Below are 10000 nucleotides of genomic sequence, written 5' to 3'. Positions count from 1 at the left end.
CAGTAGAGACTGAGTGACCTGCACTAGACATGTGCAGTAGAGACTGAGTGACCTGCACTAGGCATGTGCAGTAGAGACTGAGTGACCTGCACTAGGCGTGTGCAGTAGAGACTGAGTGACCTGCACTAGGCGTGTGCAGTAGAGACTGAGTCACCTGCACTAGGCGTGTGCAGTAGAGACTGAGTGACCTGCACTAGGCGTGTGCAGTAGAGACTGAGTCACCTGCACTAGGCATGTGCAGTAGAGACTGAGTCACCTGCACTAGGCGTGTGCAGTAGAGACTGAGTCACCTGCACTAGACATGTGCAGTAGAGACTGAGTGACCTGCACTAGGCATGTGCAGTAGAGACTGAGTCACCTGCACTAGGCGTGTGCAGTAGAGACTGAGTGACCTGCACTAGGCGTGTGCAGTAGAGACTGAGTCACCTGCACTAGGCGTGTGCAGTAGAGACTGAGTCACCTGCACTAGGCGTGTGCAGTAGAGACTGAGTCACCTGCACTAGGCGTGTGCAGTAGAGACTGAGTCACCTGCACTAGGCGTGTGCAGTAGAGACTGAGTGACCTGCACTAGGCGTGTGCAGTAGACTGAGTGACCTGCACTAGGCGTGTGCAGTAGAGACTGAGTGACCTGCACTAGGCGTGTGCAGTAGACTGAGTGACCTGCACTAGGCGTGTGCAGTAGACTGAGTGACCTGCACTAGGCATGTGCAGTAGAGACTGAGTCACCTGCACTAGGCATGTGCAGTAGACTGAGTCACCTGCACTAGGCATGTGCAGTAGAGACTGAGTCACCTGCACTAGGCGTGTGCAGTAGAGACTGAGTCACCTGCACTAGGCGTGTGCAGTAGACTGAGTCACCTGCACTAGGCATGTGCAGTAGAGGGTGAGTCACCTGCACTAGGCATGTGCAGTAGAGACTGAGTCACCTGCACTAGGCATGTGCAGTAGAGACTGAGTCACCTGCACTAGGCGTGTGCAGTAGAGACTGAGTCACCTGCACTAGGCGTGTGCAGTAGACTGAGTGACCTGCACTAGGCATGTGCAGTAGAGACTGAGTCACCTGCACTAGACGTGTGCAGTAGACTGAGTGACCTGCACTAGGCATGTGCAGTAGAGGGTGAGTCACCTGCACTAGGCATGTGCAGTAGAGACTGAGTCACCTGCACTAGGCATGTGCAGTAGAGACTGAGTCACCTGCACTAGGCATGTGCAGTAGAGACTGAGTCACCTGCACTAGGCGTGTGCAGTAGAGACTGAGTCACCTGCACTAGGCATGTGCAGTAGACTGAGTGACCTGCACTAGGCATGTGCAGTAGAGACTGAGTGACCTGCACTAGGCATGTGCAGTAGAGACTGAGTCACCTGCACTAGACATGTGCAGTAGAGACTGAGTCACCTGCACTAGGTGTGTGCAGTAGAGACTGAGTCACCTGCACTAGACATGTGCAGTAGAGACTGAGTCACCTGCACTAGGCATGTGCAGTAGAGACTGAGTCACCTGCACTAGACATGTGCAGTAGAGACTGAGTCACCTGCACTAGGTGTGTGCAGTAGAGACTGAGTCACCTGCACTAGGCGTGTGCAGTAGAGACTGAGTCACCTGCACTAGACATGTGCAGTAGACTGAGTGACCTGCACTAGGCGTGTGCAGTAGAGACTGAGTTACCTGCACTAGGCATGTGCAGTAGAGACTGAGTCACCTGCACTAGACATGTGCAGTAGACTGAGTCACCTGCACTAGGTGTGTGCAGTAGAGACTGAGTCACCTGCACTAGACATGTGCAGTAGAGACTGAGTCACCTGCACTAGGCATGTGCAGTAGAGACTGAGTCACCTGCACTAGGTGTGTGCAGTAGAGACTGAGTCACCTGCACTAGACATGTGCAGTAGAGACTGAGTCACCTGCACTAGGCATGTGCAGTAGAGACTGAGTCACCTGCACTAGACATGTGCAGTAGAGACTGAGTCACCTGCACTAGGTGTGTGCAGTAGAGACTGAGTCACCTGCACTAGGCGTGTGCAGTAGAGACTGAGTCACCTGCACTAGACATGTGCAGTAGACTGAGTGACCTGCACTGGGCGTGTGCAGTAGAGACTGAGTGACCTGCACTAGGCGTGTGCAGTAGAGACTGAGTGACCTGCACTAGGCGTGTGCAGTAGAGACTGAGTCACCTGCACTAGGCGTGTGCAGTAGAGACTGAGTCACCTGCACTAGGCGTGTGCAGTAGACTGAGTGACCTGCACTAGGCGTGTGCAGTAGAGACTGAGTGACCTGCACTAGGCGTGTGCAGTAGACTGAGTGACCTGCACTAGGTGTGTGCAGTAGAGACTGAGTGACCTGCACTAGGCATGTGCAGTAGAGACTGAGTCACCTGCACTAGGCGTGTGCAGTAGAGACTGAGTCACCTGCACTAGGCGTGTGCAGTAGAGACTGAGTGACCTGCACTAGGCGTGTGCAGTAGAGACTGAGTGACCTGCACTAGGCGTGTGCAGTAGAGACTGAGTGACCTGCACTAGGCATGTGCAGTAGACTGAGTGACCTGCACTAGGCGTGTGCAGTAGAGACTGAGTGACCTGCACTAGGCGTGTGCAGTAGAGACTGAGTGACCTGCACTAGGCGTGTGCAGTAGACTGAGTGACCTGCACTAGGCATGTGCAGTAGAGACTGAGTCACCTGCACTAGGCGTGTGCAGTAGAGACTGAGTGACCTGCACTAGGCGTGTGCAGTAGACTGAGTGACCTGCACTAGGCATGTGCAGTAGAGACTGAGTCACCTGCACTAGGCATGTGCAGTAGACTGCGTCACCTGCACTAGGCATGTGCAGTAGAGACTGAGTCACCTGCACTAGGCGTGTGCAGTAGAGACTGAGTCACCTGCACTAGGCGTGTGCAGTAGACTGAGTCACCTGCACTAGGCATGTGCAGTAGAGGGTGAGTCACCTGCACTAGGCATGTGCAGTAGAGACTGAGTCACTTGCACTAGGCATGTGCAGTAGAGACTGAGTCACCTGCACTAGGCGTGTGCAGTAGAGACTGAGTCACCTGCACTAGGCGTGTGCAGTAGACTGAGTGACCTGCACTAGGCATGTGCAGTAGAGACTGAGTCACCTGCACTAGGCGTGTGCAGTAGACTGAGTGAACTGCACTAGGCATGTGCAGTAGAGGGTGAGTCACCTGCACTAGGCATGTGCAGTAATAATAATAATAATAATAATAATGATTGGATTTATATAGCGCTTTTCAAGACACCCAAAGCGCTTCACAGGAATCATTATTCATTCACACCATTCGTACCAGTGGTGGTAAGCTACGGGTGATGTAGCCACAGCTGCCCTGGGGAAGACTGACAGAAGCGTGGCAGCCATTTCGCGCCTACGGCCCCTCCGACCACCACCAACATTCATAGACATTCATACCCATTCATACGAGGCAATGAGGGTTAAGTGTCTTGCCCAAGGACACAACGACAACAGCTGGGAGGGAGCGGGATTCGAACCGCCAACCCTTGAGTCATTGGCCGACCCGCTCTACCTCCCGAGCTAATGCCGTCCCTAGAGACTGTAGAGAGAGACTGAGTCACCTGCACTAGGCATGTGCAGTAGAGACTGAGTCACCTGCACTAGGCATGTGCAGTAGAGACTGAGTCACCTTCACTAGGCGTGTGCAGTAGAGACTGAGTCACCTGCACTAGGCATGTGCAGTAGACTGAGTGACCTGCACTAGGCATGTGCAGTAGAGACTGAGTGACCTGCACTAGGCATGTGCAGTAGAGACTGAGTCACCTGCACTAGACATGTGCAGTAGAGACTGAGTCACCTGCACTAGGTGTGTGCAGTAGAGACTGAGTCACCTGCACTAGGCGTGTGCAGTAGAGACTGAGTCACCTGCACTAGACATGTGCAGTAGAGACTGAGTCACCTGCACTAGACATGTGCAGTAGAGACTGAGTCACCTGCACTAGGCATGTGCAGTAGAGACTGAGTCACCTGCACTAGACATGTGTAGTAGAGACTGAGTCACCTGCACTAGGTGTGTGCAGTAGAGACTGAGTCACCTGCACTAGGCGTGTGCAGTAGAGACTGAGTCACCTGCACTAGACATGTGCAGTAGAGACTGAGTCACCTGCACTAGACATGTGCAGTAGAGACTGAGTCACCTGCACTAGACATGTGCAGTAGAGACTGAGTCACCTGCACTAGACATGTGCAGTAGAGACTGAGTCACCTGCACTAGACATGTGCAGTAGAGACTGAGTCATCTGCACTAGACATGTGCAGTAGAGACTGAGTCACCTGCACTAGGTGTGTGCAGTAGAGACTGAGTCACCTGCACTAGGTGTGTGCAGTAGAGACTGAGTCACCTGCACTAGACATGTGCAGTAGAGACTGAGTCACCTGCACTAGGCATGTGCAGTAGAGACTGAGTCACCTGCACTAGACATGTGCAGTAGAGACTGAGTCACCTGCACTAGGCATGTGCAGTAGAGACTGAGTCACCTGCACTAGACATGTGCAGTAGAGACTGAGTCACCTGCACTGCACCTGCACTTTGGGCTAAGGAAAGAAATCCTCAGGGACTTCTACAGAGGCACCATTGAAAGCCTGCTGACTGGCTGCTTCACCGCCTGGTACGGGAACTGTACCACCATGGACCGCAGGGCGCTACGGAGGGTGAGGCGCGCGGCCCAGCACGTAACAGGAGACGAGTTGCCAGAACTGCACGAACTGTATAACCAGCGGTGCCTCAGGAGGTCCCTGAAGATCATCAAAGACACAAACCATCCCCACAACAGCCTGTTCTCCCTGCTACCCTCAGGGAGGAGATACAGGGTTCCAAAAACACGCACAAATCGCTTGAGGAACAGTTTCTTCCCGCAGGCCACGAGACTCCTAAATATGCACAAATAGTGCAGTAGTCGTACCGCAGTACCGTACTGCAGCTGCTACTATTACGGATGCCTAACGTTTAATTGTAAATTTAAGTGTATGTTTAATAAGGTGCCTAACGTTTAATTGTAAATTTAAGTGTATGTTTAATAAGGTACATGCTATTTGCACATGTATGTATAAAACGTCGAATTTGGAATGTCTGAACACGTCTAACGTATGCACATGACATGTGCACCTATGTGCAATGAATATGCCACTGTCGTATAAGCCACCGACTTGTCTTATTGCTTATAAGATGCCTATTTCTTATTGCCTTATTGCTGTCTTATTGCTTATTGATGCCTATTTCTTATTGCCTATTACTTATTGCTTGTTGCCTATTTGTACTATGTCGTAAACGGAGTCCACTGCACAAGAATTTCACACGTGGTACTTGTACCATGGAGTGACAATAAAAATCTTGAATCTTGAATCTTGAATCTTGAATCTAGGTGTGTGCAGTAGAGACTGAGTCACCTGCACTAGACATGTGCAGTAGAGACTGAGTCACCTGCACTAGACATGTGCAGTAGAGACTGAGTCACCTGCACTAGACATGTGCAGTAGAGACTGAGTCACCTGCACTAGGTGTGTGCAGTAGAGACTGAGTCACCTGCACTAGGCATGTGCAGTAGAGACTGAGTCACCTGCACTAGACATGTGCAGTAGACTGAGTCACCTGCACTAGACATGTGCAGTAGAGACTGAGTCACCTGCACTAGACATGTGCAGTAGAGACTGAGTCACCTGCACTAGACATGTGCAGTAGAGACTGAGTCACCTGCACTAGACATGTGCAGTAGAGACTGAGTCACCTGCACTAGACATGTGCAGTAGAGACTGAGTCACCTGCACTAGGCATGTGCAGTAGAGACTGAGTCACCTGCACTAGACATGTGCAGTAGAGACTGAGTCACCTGCACTAGGCATGTGCAGTAGAGACTGAGTCACCTGCACTAGACATGTGCAGTAGACTGAGTCACCTGCACTAGACATGTGCAGTAGAGACTGAGTCACCTGCACTAGACATGTGCAGTAGAGACTGAGTCACCTGCACTAGGCATGTGCAGTAGACTGAGTCACCTGCACTAGGCATGTGCAGTAGACTGAGTCACCTGCACTAGACATGTGCAGTAGAGACTGAGTCACCTGCACTAGACATGTGCAGTAGACTGAGTCACCTGCACTAGACATGTGCAGTAGAGACTGAGTCACCTGCACTAGACATGTGCAGTAGAGACTGAGTCACCTGCACTAGGCATGTGCAGTAGAGACTGAGTCACCTGCACTAGGCGTGTGCAGTAGAGGGTGACGTCGCGGGCGAGTATCGACCCTGAAGCGCGTCGTCGTCTTTAGGTAGAGTTGTAAAAACCCGTGACGTTAAAGGTCCTTACACATCAAGAGCGATGCGAATATACGGCACGAAATTGCGATGCGAGTTTTGACTCACCTGTCAATCACAGCCACAGTCATGTGTACACGTCGGAAGCAAATTTCTGAAAAATCGACCGTGGTTCGAACAAATAAACGCCGCAATAACGCTCAGCGAAACTTCGCCGTTGGTATGCACGGTTGCATTGACTGATATACGTTCGGAAAATATTATTGACGTGCGAATTAATCGCACGGAAAAAACGCTCCCGATGTGTAAGGACCTTAAGGGACGACTTTTATTCGACAAAGGATTCTTGGAAGCCGAGCCGATTGATCAGGTGAACGAGCCCCAAGGACATGGTGGGCTTTTAGCCAAAGGATCTCAATCAAAAGGGGAATGAAACCGTTAAACATGCCGATGTTTTTTCCACTTACTTCTACAAATACTGGCAAAGAGGAGAATAAGTTGTTTCATTTGATTAATTCTTCAATTCTAAAAGGAGGCTGGTGCCAAGAGAAACACAAAGCTTACAGCGCAAAACATATCGTCCGCGAGGATTTGAGAAGTGAGAGGAGTCTCAGTCACACGGATTCGAGAGTGTCATCCCTAAAGTGACGCGTCGTCTAGTCACTCATCTTATCCTGTCGTAAATTAATAACGTTCTCTATCCATCCCTCCATCTATTAGGTCTCATTGATGCTATTAAATGGATTACATTACAATTGCCTTGTAGCACATATCACATTAGCAAGAGACAGAGACTATAGAGCGAGAGAGAAGATACACAAAGCTGCTCCTTAGAGAAGGAGAACATGTTGCTCATCTCCAGTCCCAGAAGTCTCCTCTCCTGTGTCAAAGGTCAAAGGTCAGAATCTTTCACTCTCAAATCGCAGACACCGCTGACCCCGTTTGGACTCCACTTGGGGGGGGTAATGTGTTGTGTCACTGTGTTCTGCCGTTTGAAAAATGACAGTAATCAGGCTGATGTGGACACTATAATTTGACACTTTAAATTGAAATTGAGAGGGATGATTACTGCTGGTTGGTCTCAGCGTCGCCTGCATCATTTCTGGGGGACGGCATGTTTCACTTGATTTTTCTGTCTTTACCCATCATAAAAAAATATATATCAAGTCCCCCCGCCCCCCCCAATTCACCCCCTGTTTTCTCCATCAATTGTACTTGATCACTTCTCTGCTAGGGTGTCCTGGTCGTTCATGACATCTAGGAATTTTGCGCGCCTCTCGCGCAAAATTTCGTCATGCAATTGCCCCACCAATTTTATCCAGGCCCACCCATAATTTAATTTCTGCCTATGCCCCTGTTCTCATGTCTTTACCGTTTTCAATCTGAGGTAAACAACTTTGTGTGCTACAATAAGTTTGGCCCCATTATTATTATTATTATTATACTTTTTTTTTTACTTCAATAACTGATCCTATCCTGACATTGTGCTCCTCTGTCTGTGAACTTTGACCCCGGCAGCAGATGTTACAGACAGGAGCTGCGGCACAACCACAGCCAGCGGAATGTCCTCTGTTTCCAATTAAAGCCTCCTGTCTGCTTGCAGAGGGGGCGGCACACACACACACGCACGCGCACGCATACACACACACACACACACGCACAGCAGACACATACACACGCACGCACACGCACGCACACGCACACACACACACACACGCACACACACACACACACACACACACACACACACATACACACACACACGCACAGCAGACACACGCACGCACGCACGCACACATTCACACACACACACACACACACACACACACACACACAGCAGACACAGCAGACACATATGCACACGCACACACACACACACAGCAGACACACACACACGCACACACACACACGCAGGCACACACACAGACGCGCAAGCACGCACACACACACACACACACACACACACACACAGCAGACCTCCCTCATCCCAACTGCCACCCTGCTTTTAGTTGACATAACACTTAACACTTACCAACAGGCCCTCTGTCACTGGCTCCCCTTTCACCACAGCTGTAACATTTATGGGTTCTGTGGCTGACTCGTGTGTGTGTGTGTGTGTGTGTGTGTGTGTGTGTGTGTGTGTGTGTGTGTGTGTGTGTGTGTGTGTGTGTGTGTGTGTGTGTGTGTCTCTATGATGGGAGTTGCCTGCTTGTGTGTGTGTGCCAAAGGTGTATTGTTCTCAGACAGCAGTTCAGCTATGGTATTGTGAATCCAATGGAGGGGTCATGTATCCTCAATAGAGCGATGTGGGTAACACGAGGATCAGTCTATGTGTGTGTCTGCTGTGCAAACACTAACCACAGCCTGGCTATGACAATAAAAACATCAACAAAATCAATTTGTTTATTCACCTATGTAACATATATGCTTTTTAAAATGGCACATTATTTATTATACAAGAACGGGAGCTAGAAGTAGCACAGTGCAAGAAGTCGACAAGTCACTGTTCTGAGAAATTGTATCTTTAAATTTATGGGCAGACTGACAGTGTCTAGCAATCAGATTATAATGGCTCTTGTTGACATAACTAAGAGTGATATGAGGTGATATACATCATGCTTCTGGAAACACTGGCGCCAAAGTTTGTATATCTTTTAATTTATATTTTTTATTCCTTTTGACGGTTTTCCACAACGTCACATTGTTGGGGCAAGAGCGTGTGTGTTTCTAATGCACTTCTAAATGTTTCCTATATTGTTTACTGTACTGTAGGTCTCTTTATGGACCCAATTGTGTCTGAAATAAAGGATGATTGATTGATTGATATGAAAGTGACATACAAGTGACAGTGGATTCATCCACTATCATTGGGGTTCCCACACCTTCTTTCCGGGTCCAATTCCCTTCCTTCCCTACAGCCGACACGGCATCGTTTGTGACACGGATCAAAACGTTCATTACTGTTAGAAAACGGAACATTTTTACCGTTCTGTTACACGTTAAGTACAAACAATTCAAAAGACGTTTCTAAGACATTTCTATTCTTGCACAAAATATAGAAATTCAAGGGTTAACACTTTCAATGACCTATGTCCATTTATGTTTTCAAAACCTTCAAGGCCTTGAGCTCCCCCCCCCCACACACACACACACATTCACAAACTTTCAAAGACCCATGGGAACCCTGACAGTCAGATCTGGATCAAGGAAAGAGTCTTGTCTTTGCAGCTAAGCAGACAGACAGACAAGCTGTTAAATGGTTACTAAAGCTTCACTGCCAGTGAAGATTTATTTTTCACGCAAAGCTTCCAACTGCAATTGATCACAGGGAAACATTTTCATTAGCCTGTAAATTCACTATTTGTCTTCATTGACACTAATTTCTGCTAACATTACAGCACCTGTAATGGGATAATAATGTCAGCTCTCTCTCTCTCTCTCTCTCTCTCTCTCTCTCTCTCTGTCTCTCTCTCTCTCTCTCTCTCTCTCTGTCTCTCTGTCTCTCTCTCTCTCTCTCTCTCTCTCTCTCTCTCTCTCTCTCTCTCTCTCCTCCGTCTGTAGGTCCAGCTGTGCAGCGCCAAGTCCAGAATGGCCCGACGTCGGATGAGATAGAAGCTCAGAGAGCAAGGTAAAGTTCCTGGCTTGACTGCACGTGCTCAGTTGACAGCATGTGTGTTATAAATATTGAATGGTACAAAACGACCAAAAAAGGGAGCGACGCCGGACAGAA

The 10000-nt window shown here is 49.1% G+C and overlaps 1 protein-coding gene across 1 annotated transcript in view; it reads left to right on the top strand.

Moving 5' to 3' along the window:
* Positions 1–10000, top strand: part of evlb (Enah/Vasp-like b) — a gene marked incomplete at its 3' end in the record, with an annotated part of 47868 nt that overhangs the window by 27641 nt on the left and 10227 nt on the right. The window contains exon 4 of the mRNA XM_083642834.1: positions 9832–9898. Coding sequence (XP_083498960.1) covers positions 9832–9898 — 67 coding nt within the window. The remainder of the gene's footprint in view (positions 1–9831; positions 9899–10000) is intronic.

The sequence above is a fragment of the Poromitra crassiceps genome (assembly GCF_964638095.1).
Source record: "Poromitra crassiceps genome assembly, chromosome: 9".
In the NCBI taxonomy this organism is placed as follows: Eukaryota; Metazoa; Chordata; class Actinopteri; order Beryciformes; family Melamphaidae; genus Poromitra; species Poromitra crassiceps.
The sequence above is the reverse complement of the archived record's forward strand: the minus strand, read 5'-3'. Positions and strand labels throughout refer to the sequence as shown.